The sequence below is a fragment of the Phaenicophaeus curvirostris genome, chromosome 12 (assembly GCF_032191515.1).
Source record: "Phaenicophaeus curvirostris isolate KB17595 chromosome 12, BPBGC_Pcur_1.0, whole genome shotgun sequence".
NCBI classification, from domain to species: domain Eukaryota; kingdom Metazoa; phylum Chordata; class Aves; order Cuculiformes; family Cuculidae; genus Phaenicophaeus; species Phaenicophaeus curvirostris.
This window is the reverse complement of record NC_091403.1, coordinates 22584479-22599293: the sequence shown is the minus strand read 5'-3', so window position 1 is coordinate 22599293 and position 14815 is coordinate 22584479. Positions and strand designations below refer to the sequence as shown.

The 14815-nt window shown below is 62.7% G+C and overlaps 2 protein-coding genes across 4 annotated transcripts in view; one reads left to right on the top strand and one right to left on the bottom strand.

The window, feature by feature from the left end:
* CKMT1A (creatine kinase, mitochondrial 1A) overlaps nt 1-14815 on the top strand; it is a 115027-nt gene that overhangs the window by 3480 nt on the left and 96732 nt on the right. Inside the window, exons 2-9 of one of the 2 annotated variants that reach the window (XM_069866788.1) lie at nt 1184-1382; nt 1818-1913; nt 2030-2251; nt 2742-2827; nt 3845-3968; nt 4130-4264; nt 4400-4525; nt 4733-4860. In XM_069866788.1, coding sequence (XP_069722889.1) covers nt 1184-1382; nt 1818-1913; nt 2030-2251; nt 2742-2827; nt 3845-3968; nt 4130-4264; nt 4400-4525; nt 4733-4849 — 1105 coding nt within the window. In that variant the 3' untranslated portion in view covers nt 4850-4860. Of the gene's footprint in view, nt 1-1183; nt 1383-1817; nt 1914-2029; nt 2252-2741; nt 2828-3844; nt 3969-4129; nt 4265-4399; nt 4526-4732; nt 4970-14815 lie in introns of those variants that run through there. The other variant, XM_069866787.1, reaches the window with a different exon arrangement.
* On the bottom strand, nt 5969-14339 carry UNC45A (unc-45 myosin chaperone A). Of its 2 annotated transcripts, XM_069866780.1 has the most exons (20): nt 14272-14339; nt 13947-14105; nt 13163-13199; nt 12882-13057; nt 12686-12778; nt 12269-12436; nt 11818-11986; nt 11392-11562; nt 11090-11261; nt 10588-10888; nt 10261-10355; nt 10054-10195; nt 9701-9841; nt 9394-9521; nt 9098-9164; nt 8827-8940; nt 7280-7395; nt 7080-7197; nt 6846-7001; nt 5969-6662 (listed from the first exon to the last, which is right to left on the bottom strand). In XM_069866780.1, exons 1-20 carry the CDS (start codon nt 14293-14295, stop codon nt 6402-6404), a joined length of 2808 nt encoding a protein of 935 aa, XP_069722881.1. In that variant the 5' UTR covers nt 14296-14339; the 3' UTR covers nt 5969-6401. The 2 variants fall into 2 exon arrangements, with proteins under 2 accessions (XP_069722881.1, XP_069722880.1); XM_069866779.1 differs by having other exon boundaries at nt 6846-7197.

Below are 14815 nucleotides of genomic sequence, written 5' to 3'. Positions count from 1 at the left end.
CTGGTCCAGGCTGAAGCCACCAGTGCCCTCCTGTGCAGAGCAGACAATGTAAGCCCTACCTCCCTTTCTTTCTGCAAAGCCACAAGCAGTAGCCAAGCTGTAGGCGAAGGGCCAACGCACATTCCTCGGCCTGGAGACACAAGGGAGGAGGCCTCAGCAGCGACAGCGCTCTGCATTGCAGCATGGGGGCCCGGTGCTGGCAGCCAGACCCGGCGCCTTCGACGGGCACTCAGCCCAGGAGCTGGACCTGAGCGCTGCACGGGTGCCAGGACTATCGGGGATGGTGGTGGCTGCTGCACCCACCAGACCGCACCAGCCTCAACTCCTCTTCTCCCACATGCACCCCTCCCCAAGGCAGCAACCCTCCTGGGAGAGGAGACAGGTATCCCCCCTGGGCTGTGGGACCCTCTCTGGCCACCAGCCAAGTCGCCTGGTCTGACAAGGGCCAGTCCTGTCCCACTGACGCAAACGGAGGCACCATCTCCTAGCAGCAGGGATTTGGCCAAGGAGAGCACCACCGGGGTCCTGCCCTGCCAATCCCCCCATGAGCACAGAACAAGCACAAAGCCTGGCTAAAGTGGGAATGAGGTCAGGAGACGGCCTCCCGCTAAGCTGATTAGAGGAAAGCATCTCCTTAATACAATAAACCACTGCCGGAGAAGGGCAGTTCCCACCGGCTGCAGATCGGGGTCAACCAATCTCCTGCCCCACAGCATCTGGGGGTGGTGGGATGTGGGGCAGGGGCCCAGCGGCCAGGCACGCCAGAGCCCCACAGGGAGAAGCAAAGCGAGACCCCCCAGCTCTGCGCAGGGCAGTGCCAGCAGCCGTCTGTGCCCCAGCATGGGGCTGTGGCTGACGTGGCCGCTGCTGCTTACCCAGCGCAGAGCCCTGGTATGAGGCTGATAAGGAGCCGCACCCTAACAACCAGTTCAGGTTTGCTCCGTGGACTCTTGCCCCTTGGCAAAGTCATCCCTCAGCTTGGGCCACTCTCTGCCCCCGCTGTGCGATGCCACCGAATCCTCCCCGCTCCCGCTGGCCTTCACCGGTGTGGACAAGCAGAGCATCTCAACCTCCCTCCCCAGAACTCCCCTGCCCACACCTGCTCTGAAGGACTCTGTGGGGCAAGGGCACGAGTGCTGGGGTCCCCTGGCCCCAAAGGACTCATCAGTCTCTCCTTCCACAGCGCTGAGTACCCTGATCTGCGGAAACACAACAACTGCATGGCCAGCAGCCTGACGCCAGCCATCTATGCCAGGCTCTGTGACAAAGCGACCCCGAACGGCTGGACCTTGGACCAATGCATCCAGACGGGCGTCGACAACCCCGGCCACCCCTTCATCAAAACCGTGGGCATGGTGGCTGGTGATGAAGAGGCCTACGAGGTGAGTGGTGGCTGGAGCCCTGCCATGCTCTGGGCTGTCCAGGGTGCCTGCAGCGAGCGGAGGAGGCGTGGTACCCGCGGTGCATCCAGCAGCCTGGGATCATAGAATCATAGAATAACCAGGTTGGAAGAGACCCACAGGACGTCACTGCCCACCTCCTCCTGCCCAGCCCTTGGCCAGCCCCAGCATGTCCCTGTGGGACACAAGGCTTCTTCGCAGCAGTGGTTCTTAGAGCCCTGCAACCTCTACCCCCTTGCCTCTGAGCCCCACTTGCCTGCGCAGCGCTGGCCCTGTGGGTTGCCATCGCGTTGCAGGATGCGCTGCGGCCCCAGCGCTGCCACCGCCCCTACGCTGGCAGGACCGCGCTGAGCTCGTGGCAGGGGCTCTGTGTGATGCTGGGTACGCGGTGCTGCACATCATCCTATTTGCTTCCAGGTGTTCGCCGACCTGTTTGACCCTGTGATTCAGGACCGGCACAACGGATACAACCCCCGCACCATGAAGCACACCACAGACCTGGATGCCAGCAAGGTGTGTGAGCCAGGCAGCAGTGCTGTGCGCGGGTCCTTCCCCGTGCCCTGGGGGCCAGGGTCCCTGCCAGCACCAGCACTGCTTCGTAACAGCCCCGGGGCTTGGGTCTCTTCCAGATCAAGTTCGGCCACTTTGATGAGCGATATGTGCTCTCATCCCGGGTCCGGACTGGGCGCAGCATCCGCGGGCTGAGCCTGCCGCCAGCCTGCACCCGTGCTGAGCGGCGAGAGGTGGAGAAGGTGGCAGTGGAGGCACTGAATGGCCTCACCGGAGACCTGGCGGGCCGGTACTACCGCCTCAGCGAGATGACAGAGAAGGAACAACAGCAGCTCATTGACGTGAGTCTGTGCAGCTCCCCACCAGCCACCCTGGCTGCCTGCAGAGCAGAACCCCTTTGCCAGCATCACCTCTCTGGGTGGCCATAACCTCCTTTCTCAGCCCCACTGTCCTGTGGGACCAGGATCCCCTTCCGAGTGAGGCCACCCCACAAGCGCAGAAGGTGCTCGCAGTGCTGCTCAGCCTTCCTGAGCCAGGGGAGGACAGAGCCCACTGAACCCAGCCCCAGCTGCTCATGGCTCCCTCTGGCTCTTGCCCCGTGTCCCTGCCCATGCTCAGGGGAAGGTGGGCTTGCAGCCCACGGCCAGTGCCCCTCCAGCCCCTGGTGAGGGAAGGGTTGGCCAGGAAGGCAGGAGCAGCAGGCCAGCTGGCCCTGCCTGGAAAGCAGCGGTACATCCATCACCTGTGTGGCAGGGCTGTGCCCGGTGAGACAGGGCGCCCTGGCACCAGCCGTGCCATCCCGGTGAGCCCACGCACTTTGCCTCCCTCCAGGACCACTTCCTCTTCGACAAGCCCGTGTCCCCACTCCTGACAGCAGCAGGAATGGCCCGGGACTGGCCCGACGCCCGAGGGATCTGGTGAGGATCTGCCCCAGCACCAGGCAGTGCAGAAAGGCGGGTGACGCTGCTGCTCTGTGTGGCCGCCCCAGTGCTGCTCCCCATCCTCCCCACATCACACACCCAAGCGAGTGCAGCACCCGAGCCTCTGGGCTGCTCTCACCCTGGGCACTGTTGCCATGCAGAACTGGGCCCTCCCTGACCTGGGAGCCCCTTGTGTGCTGCAGCCAGGAGCCAGGTGCTCCGTACACCAGCCACAGCATCCTCCTGCGAAGCGGGACTCTGGAGGCAGCCGCTGCTGTCCATCCTGCCTGCTCTCCGTCCCACAGCACCTTGTGGTCTAGGCTGCCAAAACCCTGTAATTAACTTCAGGCAATCCCCAGTGCTCTTCCTGGCTCTCTGCACACTCTGCCTGTCTCCAAATTTATCCTGCCCACAATGGCATCTTACTGCTCCTCCCAGCGTCGCTGCGCAGCCATGCAACAGCCCACGCAGCATCCCACGCACCCATGGAGCGACAGCCAGCACATGCAGCCGCCTGCGCCGCCCTCACTAGCACAGCGCTTTTATCACAGCCTCATGGAAAACGCCTCCGCAGCGCATGTGGTCCCCAGCTCCAGCTTCCCTCTAACCATCCTAACGTTCCCCCCACACCCAACAGCCCCCTCCCACAGCCACGCTCCTGTCCCGGTCCAGGCAGGGTTGCCACCGCCCTGGTACCGTGCTGACCCTCCGCAGCAGCGCTTGCCTGCACCCACCGCACGGGAGCCAGCACCCACCGCCCGCAGCAGCACGTGCGGAAGAACCCCGGCTCATTTCCAGGAGCATCTCCTGGCCGGCTGCCTTGCCGCTGTGCTCTGGCGATGCACTCGCAGCCACGGGCGCTGGCAGAGCACCGGGAGCGTGGGGCAGCCGCTGGCACCACGGTCACAGGGGCACAAGGGGCACGGCTGCAGCTGGCACAGGTGGCTGGGAGGGCACAGCGACTCTGCCGGCCGCCAGCGCGGCTGAACACCACCCTTGTGCCTTGTCCCCAAGGCACAACAATGAGAAAACCTTCCTGATCTGGATCAATGAGGAGGACCACACACGCGTCATCTCCATGGAGAAGGGAGGCAACATGAAGCGCGTCTTCGAGCGGTTCTGTCGGGGCCTGAAGGAGGTGAGCACCCCCAGCCCGCTCTGTGCCAGCCCTGTGCACGGGCAGAGAGGGGCACGTGGAGCTGCTGTGGGGCTGAGCAGCACCCGAGTGGCAGCGTGCCGTGCCGAGGGCTGGGCACCCCACACCTGGGAGCTGAACGGCTCCTTGTGCCTCCAACCCAGGTTGAGCGGCTCATCCAGGAGCGAGGCTGGGAGTTCATGTGGAATGAGCGACTGGGTTACATCCTGACCTGCCCCTCCAACCTGGGCACCGGGCTGCGAGCAGGGGTCCACATCAAGCTGCCGTTGCTCAGCAAGGTATTACCATGGCCAGTTTTGTGGAATTATTCACCTGCTGACGGGGTCCTGTGAGTGGCAGGAGCAGTCGGCTGCACAGCCCCGACTCCCTTGCTGGTGGTCCCTCTGAGCACTGACACCTTCTCTGGGCACCAGGATAGCCGCTTCCCTAAGATCCTGGAGAACCTCCGGCTACAGAAGCGCGGGACAGGTGGCGTGGACACTGCAGCTACCGGCAGCATCTTCGACATCTCCAACCTGGACCGGCTGGGGAAGTCAGAGGTGGGTTCCAGGCAGAGATGCTTTTGGGGAGGGAGGTTCCAGAGCACGTGAGGATGACAGGGTTTGTGGCACCAAAACAATTCAGGGCTGCGTGCTGGGGCCAACGTGTAGGGTCTGGGGGTGCGACGCCTGTCCCTCGCAGTGCAGTGGGGCCAGCCAGGCGCCTCGCTGGTGTGGCTCCCAGGACAGCATGTGCTCCTGGTGCAGGTGGAGCTGGTGCAGCTGGTGATAGACGGTGTGAACTACCTGATCGACTGCGAGCGGAGGCTGGAGAAAGGCCAGGATATCCGCATCCCCTCCCCAGTGCCCCAGCACCGGCACTGAGCACCAGCACTGTGGGATTCAGCTCCCCCCGTAGCTTATGTGTTCTCTGTGGCCAGCATGTCGCTGTGTTCTGTTACCCGTAACGCGCCAGGCCAGACCCCATAAACCTGCGCTGTTTTAGCCGTGGCTCAGTCTCCTCCTTACTGCCCCACTCACCTCCCCTGTGCCCCTGCCGAGGTTACAGAATCACAGAATCACCAGGTTGGAAAAGACCCCCAGGGCCATCGAGTCCAACCATTCCCATCAGTCACTAACCCATGTCCCTTAGCACCTCATCCACCCGTCCCTTAAACCCCTCCAGGGAAGGGGACTCAACCCCCTCCCTGGGCAGCCTCTGCCAGTGCCCAATGACCCTTCCTGTGAAAAATACTTTCCTGATATTGAGTCTGAACGCCCCCTGGTGGAGCTTGAGGCCATTGCCCTGTCCCCTGTCACGTGGGAGAAGAGCCCAGCTCCCTCCTCTCCACAACCTCCTTTCAGGGAGTTGTAGAGAGCAATGAGGTCTCCCCTCAGCTTCCTCCAGGCTAAACAACCCCAGCTCTCGCAGCCGTTCCTCATAAGGCCTGTTCTCCAGCCCCCTCACCAGCTTTGTTGCTCTTCTCTGGACTCGCTCCAGAGCCTCAACATCCTTCTTGTGGTGAGGGGCCCAGAACTGAACACAGGATTCGAGGAGCGGTCTCACCAGTGCCGAGTCCAGGGGGATAACAACCTCCCTGGACCTGCTGGTCACACCGTTTCTGATCCAAGCCAAGATGCCGTTGGCCTTCTTGGCCACCTGGGCCACTGCTGGCTCACGTTCAGTCGCTGTCAACCAACACCCCCAGGTCCCTCTTCTCCAGACAGTTTCCAGCCAGACTTCTCCTACTCTGGAGCTGCTCAGGGTTGTTGTGCCCCAAGTGCGGGACCCAGCACTTGGCCTTGATAAATCTCACGCCATTGGACTCAGCCCAGTGTCCCTCGGTCAGGAGGAACCAGCACCGGGGGTACCACCAGGCAGGGAAGGGGACGGCTCCAGGTGGGAGGGACCGGGAAGAGCCGGTACGGGCAAGAGGGACTGGGTAGAGACGGCATCAGGCAGTGCTAGGGACAGAGGAATGGACAGACAGACAGAGGCAGGGCTATGGTCCAAGAGCAGCTTTAGTGCAGTGTCACCGGGCAGGCCTGCCGCCACACCAGGATTCGGGCCAGGCTCCCGGTTAAGGCAGACGGTGGCAGAGGCAGCGGCGAGCCCTGTCCTCCCGGGCACCGAGCAGGGGCTGTCAAGTGCAGCCAGGGTGCGGTGGCAGCAGCGTGGTGGCTTCTGTGGGCAGCTGGGTCCAGGACCGGAAGCCTGGAGCAGCCACCAGAGCAACCATCGCGGAGAAGCTGTCCCAGAGCCTGAATTCTGGAGCAGCCACCAGAGCAGTGGCCAGAGCAGCCATCCCAGAGCTGCCAGCCTAGTGCAGCAGTCCTGGAGCTGCCACCCTGAAGCAGTGGCCAGAGCAGCCAGAGCAGTGGCTGGAGCTGCCATCCCAGAGCAGGGGCTGGAGCAGTGTGCATGGGCAACAGGCCCTCATTCCTGCCCGGGGCTGGGCTGGATGAGACCATAGGCCACCGCCTGCGCCAGGCTCTCCTTGGCTGCCTGGGCCACGCGTGGCTTGTCCGTGTCCTTGGCGAGTACAGAGAGGATCTCCAGAATCTCGCTGGCGATGAGCTGCTCCGCCACCTCCCGCTCGGCTGCCATCATGTTCATCACCACCACGGCCCCGCGGTGCTGCAGCTCTGTGCTGGGGCTCAGCAGCAGCGCCTGCAGGATCTCCAGCCAGTGCACGGTCTGTGTCAGGAATGGGAACGCACTCAGCACCCTTCCTTCCCAGGAGAGGGGGGCCACCCCCCACAGCCCTGCCTCAGCATCAGGCTGCCCTCAGGACAAACTGTCCTGATTCCTGGGACACAGGACACTTGAGGAGGGAAGAAAGGACAGAGGGTGCTGTCCCACGAGGTGCTGGGCACTTACCACCTGGGGAATCCGCTTGCAGATAGGGGGGTGCAGGGCGGTCAGCATGGCCAGGGTCCCTGAGGCTGCCCGCCGCAACCTCTCGTCCTCCTCACCGCTGTACAGCACCATCAGCTTCAGCCTGTCACTGCCCTCGGCCAGGAACAGCTCCTGCACCTGCAGAGGAGGAGGAGGGGGCAGCTCGGGGTGTGGGGGCCAGCGCAGGTGCCCCACGTGTCCCGGCCCAGCCCTCACCTCCTTGCTCATGGCCATGTTACACATGCACTCCGTTGCAGCCAGCCGGATCAGTTCGTGCTCCTCAAACATGTACCCCTCGATCATGGGCACAGCCTTCTCCTTCAGGATCTTCTGCCTGCGATGGGACGCGCGTGAGCCAGGCCTCCCTTCTCCCTCCCCAGCCTGGTCCTGCCCTGCACTGGCCCCATCGCCCCTACCGCAGCCTCTCGCTGATGCCAGCCAGGTTGGTTAACGCCATCAGCCCCTCGAAGTTCTCCAGGCCTGTGCGCTGAAGGTGCAGGAGGCTCACCAGGGGCCGGACCACCTCGTAGACCTGCAGAGAGAGCGGCCCAGGGCTTGAACGCTGAACAAAGGGCAGAGACTCTGCAGCCTGCAGAACGCGGAGCCCAGACTGAAGGCAGAGCCGCTCTCAGGTCAGACCCAGGCTGCTGTGGGGCACACCAGGGGTCTTGCCAGCCCCTGCTCCCCTGGGAAGGGCAAACTCATGCTGGCAGTTGCAGATCCTGCCTCGGATCATCATCCCCGTGGCCTTCAGCTCCTGTGCTGCAAAGCTCTTTACTGGCGGGCGAGGAGAAGCCGAAGCCAACCCAATCCCAGATGGTGCACATGGGGAGCAGATCATAGAATCATAGAATAACCAGGTTGGAAAAGACCCCCAGGATCATCAAGTCCAACCATTCCTATCAAACACTAAACCATGCCCCTCAGCGCCTTGTCCACCCATGCCTTAAACACCTCCAGGGAAGGTGACTCAACCACCTCCCTGGGCAGCCTCTGCCAGTGCCCAATGACCCTTTCTGTGAAAAATTTTTTCCTAATGTCCAGCCTAAACCTCCCCTGGCGGAGCTTGAGGCCATTCCCTCTCATCCTGTCCCCTGTCACTTGGGAGAAGAGGCCAGCTCCCTTCTCTCCACAACCTCCTTTCAGGTAGCTGTAGAGAACAATGAGGTCTCCCCTCAGCCTCCTCTTCTCCAGGCTGAACACCCCCAGCTCTCGCAGCCGCTCCACTTAAGGCCTGTTCTCCAGCCCCTCCACCAGCTTCGTTGCTCTTCTCTGGACTCGCTCCAGAGCCTCAACATCCTTCTTGTGGTGAGGGGCCCAGACATGAATACAGTATTCAAGAAGTGGTCTCACCAGTGCTGAGTACAGAGGGAGAAGAACCTCCCTGGACCTACTGGTCACGCCGTTTCTGATCCAAGCCAAGATGCCATTGGCCTTCTTGGCCACCTGGGCCACTGCTGCCTCATGTTCAGTTGCTGTCAACCAACACCCCCAGGTCCTTCTCCTCCAGGCAGTTTCCAGCCAGACTTCTCTTGGTCTGTAGCTGCTCAGGGTTGTTGTGCCCCAAGTGCAGGACCCGGCATTTGGCCTTGTTAAACCTCATCCCATTGGTCTCAGCCCAGCGGTCCAGCCTGTTCAGATCCCTTTGGAGCCTCCCAACCCTCCAGCAGATCCACGCTTCCACCCAGCTTAGTGTCATCCACAAACTTGCTAAAGGTGCCCTCAATGCCTTCATCCAGGTCAGTGATAAAGACATTGAACAGGGCTGGACCCAGCACTGAGCCCTGGGGACACCACTTGTAACTGGCCTCCAGATGGATTTAACACCATTTACCACCACTTTCTGGGCCCTCCAGCCAACCAGTTTTCCACCCAAGAGAGTGTGCGCCTGTCCAGGCCAGAGGCTGACAGTTTCTCAAGCAGAATGCTGTGAGAAACTGTGTCATCCCCCAGTGACACTCACCCGCTCTCCAGGGAACGCCATCTCCGGGTTGGAGGTGATGGTGATCTTTGCCAGGGCCTGAGCTGCCTTGGTCTGCCCCACCTCAGTGCCCTCCAGTGACAGTGGGATGAGAGCCTGCGGGTGAAGGTACCGCAGCCAGGTCACAGTAGCCCCAGTGTCCCTAGGCCTCCTCTTCTGAGGAGCCAGTGCGGTTCCCCATTAAATCACAGCTACTCCCCAGAGCCCCTCCCAACAGCGCAGGCCAGCAGCACAACAAGGCTCGTGCCCTCACCTTGCCTCCTCCCTGTGCAACCACGCTTCCCCGGTCCTCTGCCTCCTCCACCAGTGCCAGGAACACTCTAGGGACAAAGCAGCAGCAGCTGGAGTTGGTGACCAGGCATGGTGGGTCCCAACAACCCCCAGGCACCTGCAGCAGGCCCCAGCTGTGCCAGACTCACAGACAGCTCCTTTCTGCTCCTAAGAGCTTGAATTCACCACAGATATGGGAGCTGGCTAGAAGAACGCCGAAGCGACACTTGCAGTCTCAGAATGCAGCTCCCTCTCTGCCTGCCCCCTACACACTCGTACCTGGAGATCAGCTCCCGGCAGGAGTTGGTGAGCGCCGGGTTCTCACTCTTCACCATGCAGGCCAGAGCCGACACCACACCAGCCGTCAGCAGCTTCCGCACCCTGCGCTTCACGAAGTCCGGCTTGTCCTGTCCCAGAGGCAGGGTCACCACCCGACCCAGTGGCACCAGCCTGCTGCCACCCCCTGCGAGATCCCTGACCTCACCACCTCTGGAGGCTGCACAGACACCCTTCCCCACTTAGGAGCCCTGACTCTGCCCACCCACGTGCTCCTGGCAGCTCCCAAGAATGGCCGTGCCCGGCTCACCTTGGGGTGCTGCTCTGGAATGTGCTGCTTGGCGTACTTAGCCAGCTCCAGCATCTGGGGGTCTGGCTCCTCGTGGTCGTAGCTGTTGGTGCAGTTCACCAGCGTGGAGGCGACAGCATAGAGCACGCTCCTGTCCTCTGACTGCAGCGACAATCACAGGGGCGGTTAGGTTGGAAAAGACCTTTAACACCATCAAGTTCAACCATAATCCTCCCACTGCCAAGTTCATCACTAGACACCCATCACACTCACAACAGAGAAGACAAGCCTGGGCCTCAGCCCACCCAGCACCACTGGGCCTCGTAGCGTGAACCCCACCACCCGCAGCCCCCGCCACAGTGCTCGGCGCTCACCTTGGCCAGGTGGAACATGGCCTGCATCGCTGCCTTGTCCTCCACAAACTCCTCCTTGACATCCGCATCAAAGGTGAGGTAGGCCAGGCCCTCCACTGCCCAGCGCCGCGTGCCCGCGTCGATCGTCTCATTGCAGAGCCACCTGCGAGAGGAGCACCGTGAGCCCAGGCTGGGGGCAACCTGCCTTGCATCCCCCCAAGCACTCACTTGCGGCACTGCTTGGCCAACTTCATTGTGGAACCCTCAGCAAACTGCTTCATGCTGAAGTCGGTGCCTCCAGCGGAGCCCAGCTTGCAGAGCCCCTGCAGCCGGGAGCAAAGTGTCAGAGCAGGAATGGTTGCGGTCACCCCTGGGGCGCCTGTGAGCCTGCGTGCAGGCAGGGGACGGCACTGCAGACCTGTGAGCCCTGCAACCACGGCCCACGCAGCACCACCCAAGGGCTTCTCCTGTCCTGTACCATCCCAGCACCACCCAAGGACTCCTCCATCTCCCTCCAGCACCACCCAAGGTTCCCTCTCACCCTGGAACACTCACCACCAGCGCCCGGATGCGGATGCTGTCCCTCTCACTGTGCTTGTAGATCTCCTTGAGCAGGGTGACGCCGTTGGCAGTGATGAAGGAGGCGCGCTTGGCCTTGTCGGCAGCATGGATCAGTGCTTCTACCGCCACCAGCTGATGGGCCTCACGGACGGAGGCACAGAGGGACAGCATGCTGTCCATGATCCCCTCCAGCTCCAGCACCCTGTTCCCAGCATCCGAGGGACCCTGCAGCAAGCATGACACCGTCTGGATGGCTCGCAGCTTCCCAGCCAGCTCATGCCCCTCGAACCAGCTCCTGCAAGGGAAGACAACAACGAAGGACAAAACTGATCCCACCCGCTCAACCTCAGCATGGCAGGTCTGCAGAGGGTCTGCAATCTGCTTTTATCGCCAAGGATAAAAAAGATTTGGGGGAAGGGAGGCTGCCACTCGCCCAGACGGCTGCTGGCCATGTGAGGCTGAATCCCCCACCTGCTCCAGGGATGCTCGTACTCACTTCACGTATTCCTCGCACGAGCGGTGGAAGTTTTCTCGCTCAGCATCGCATTTCAGGTCGTCATAAAGTTTGCTGAGCAGAACCGAGGTGCTCATCCGGCTGTTCTCTGTCACGGGCAGGCAGCCTGGGGTGCCGCTCACTGTACTCCCCACTTCCAGAATCTTCTTTAGGCCTAGGAGAACGCAGGGGTCAGATACCCAGTGAGGAGCAGAGCAGAGTGCAAGGGCAGAGCCGAGGTGTAGAACACCCCAAGGCAGAGGGACCTGATGTCCCAGCAGGATGCCACAGGCTGCTCCGCTCACCCTGGTCGATGACCCAAAGGCTCATGCTGTTGTTGGGCTCCTTCGGCGACTTCCTTGGCACCACCTTGATGAGCAGGTTGAGGGCGTTGTCACGGCCGTGTGCAGATGCCCCTTCCAGCGCCAGCAGCTCCAGGAGGTGCTTGATCAGCAGCTTCAGGTCCTTGGAGGAATCTTCCAGAAGAGACAATGCCCAGTGGTCAGCACCCTGAGCATGGCCTTCACTCCTGCTGTGGCGAGGCTGGCAGGAGGTGCTGCCATCACCAGGAGCTCCTGCATCCAGCATCAACCTTGTATTGACGCTAGACCACAGCTGCAGCTCTGCAGCAGGGCACAGCGATACGGTGTGTGGCAGAAGAACCTGCTGCAGCTCAGCACCTCCCCAGGCCGCTAACCCCACAGCAGCCAGACGGGGTGGCAGGTACTCACCCAGCACCATTGCATCCTCCTTCCCACGGAAGTCCTTCTGCAGCCCCTCCTTCAGAGAATCGAACATCACGTGCAGAAGATTGCAGGCAGCCAGAGAAACTTGCTCATGCTCCACACCCAGCACCGCGGAGAGACGAGGGGCCCCCAGCTCTGCCAAGATGGCCATGGTCTGCAGGCAGGAGCACAATTGCCTGCTGGCGACTTCAGGGAAGTCTTGCTGCTTCCCAGCGGTTTATCAGGATGCTTCCATTTCACAAGGCTCTGACAAACTCAGGCCCAGCAACTGACGGCTCAGAGCTCCTCTGCCCAGCAGGGCTGCAGCCAGCTGCAGGCAAAGGCCAGCAATACTTCCTAGGCCAGCAATACTTCCTTGCCCAACACGTTTTGCAGCTTCCCCAACACTGATTTCCCAGGCCATCATTCAGGAAAGACAGGATACAGCAGGACCTACCCGGGAGCGGTGCCCGGAGCACAGCCCCACCAGCGTGCGCAGAGCTGCCAGCATCAGGTCAGCCTTGGCCGTGTCAAGCAGCTCCGTCAGCAGTCGCACTCCATCACTCTGAAAAATCTTCTCTGCTCCAGCCTCCTCTCGTGCCAGTACAATCAGGTTCTGCGCGGCCTGGGAAAGGAGAGTGGTGGCTGGGTCAGCTGCCCACCAGAACGCAGCCCACAGTGCACAGGAAGCCGCCTGGGGAGCCAGTGCAGCTGCAGGGACCTGCCTTCTGCCCCAATCTCCTGGCATCATGTTCAGAGGCCTGGTATCGCCTGGGCAGCACCGTTTAGCCAGCAGCGCTTATCTGGGAACACCACTACTCCCCTCCTCTCACCCAGCTAGGCCCTGTCACCCTCTGCTGCCCAGAATTCAGACCTTCTCTTTCTTGTCCTCATCCTTTTCTTCAGGATCCAGCAAAATCCGGAACATCTGCTCCACCTTTGAGTCCGTGCAGGACATAGTCTTCATCTGAGAGAGAGCAGAAAGAGCAGCTCAGCCCTCGCGGCTTCCCAAGGCCCCCACACCCACAGGGGCCACAGCAGCCCCCAGCCCCATGCTGCCTCCCACTCACCCTCTCGTGCATGGCGCTGCCCAGGGCACGCAAGGCCTCCTGGAAGGCCTTGTTCTTGGGCTCCAGGCTGACGCAGCGCTGCAGGTCACTGACAGCCTGGTCCAGGCGGCCCAGCTTCTGCAGCGCCTGGCTGCGGCGGAACAGCGCCTTCATGTCCCGGCCATCGGCTTCAATGGCTGTGGAGGAGCAGGAAATTTATCACAAAGGCCCCGGGCAGCTCCTGCCTGCCTGTACAGGCAGTGCCGAGAGGCTGGTCCCCTGCCAGCCTCCACTGACAGTACCTTTAGTTGCATCAGCCTCTGCCTTGGCGTAGTCCTCCTGCAGAAAGAGAAGTAGATGCCTGATGTGCTGCCCACGCAGGCCTCACCCAGCCCAGCCTGCTGCAGGCAAAGGCAGCGCCTGCCACCTCAGAGAGGAGGGTGGGAAAAGACCGTGGGGCTCAGGGACAGAAACAGTGTCGCTAGAGACAGTGACTCAGCCCAGCAGGAAATCCGGTCCTTCCCAGAAACCAAACCTCACAGAATCCCCGAGGAGCTCCAAGGCCCCCTGAGGCTTCCCAAGTGCTCCCAGCCAACTTAAGCCCCTGAAGTTCCCCGTGTTCCCCTTCACTTCCCAAACAGCTCTGCAACAGGAGATCGGAAACGCTGGGAACTCCTGGGGAGCTGCCCCAGAGCATAAGTGCATGGACGGAGTGCCCTATCCAGGCCCCGGCAGCCCAGCTGGGAGCAGGGACAGCACAGCCCAGGGGGAAGGAGGGTGAAAAGGGGAGCAGAGAGAATGCCAGACAGTGCCCAGCCCGGGGGTCCGACAGCACCCAGCCCAGGATCCAACAGGCACCAGCCTGGGGACCAATCGCGCCCAGCCCAGGCAGGGTCTGACAGCGCCCAGCCGGGGTCTGATGGTGCTAAGCCTGAGAACCGATGGCCACCAGCCAAAGACCAGTGGCCACCGGCCCAAGGACTAGCAGCTGCCAGCTGGGGGTCCGACAGCGCCCAGCCCGGACCTCACCGCCCCCCAGCCCGAGGGCGGGTGTCAGCAGCGCAGCCCCGGTGTCCCGGCTCTCACCAGCCGCAGGTAGCAGGCGGCGCGGTTCCGGTGCAGCACGGCTCGCTCGGTGGCGGCGTCGCAGAGGCTCAGCGCCCGCGTGTAGGCGGCCAGCGCGGCGGCGTGGTCCCCGGCCTGGAACAGCGCGTTGCCCCGCTCCCGCAGCTGCGCCGCCGTCACCTGCAACGGCACCGGTCGCGACGGTGGGAGGGGACGGCACCGGGACGGGGCTCCAGGACGGGGCTCCACGACACCGGACGGCCCCCCACAACGCCTCGGCCCCACCCCTCGCCGCCCCCGGCCCCCTCACAGCCCCCGGGCCCCTCACAGCCCCCGGCCCCCTCACCGCCTCCGCCTCCGCCTCCTCCATCTCCGCGCCGTCTCCGTAACTCCGGACGCCACCGCCTGCGTCACGTGACGGAAGCGGAAGCGCCGCGGCGCGAGGGGCCCTGGCTCCCCCTGGCGGCTCGGCGGGGCTCCGGCGCCCCCTGGCGGCTCGGCGGGGCTCCGGCGCCCCCTGGCGGCTCGGCGGGGCTCTAGCGCCGCCTGGCGGCTCGGCGGCCTCTGGCGCCGCGTGCAGCCCAGTGCCCGGTGTCCGGTGTCCGGTGTCCGGTGTCCAGTGTCCCGTGTCCCTGTACGGAATGTCCGGAGTCCCCATGCCCAGTGTCTGGTGTCCCCGTACCCAGTGTCCCCATGCACGGTGCCCCATGTCCCCATGTCCAGTGTCCCCGTGTGCCGTGACCAATGTCCCCATGTGCAGTGTCCGGTGTCATCGTGCATGGTGCCCAATGTCCCTGCGTGTAGCGTCTGGTGTCCTTGTACATGCTGTCCTGTGTCTGGTGTCACCACGCACAGCGTCCAATGTCCCTGTGCACAGTGTCCATGGATCT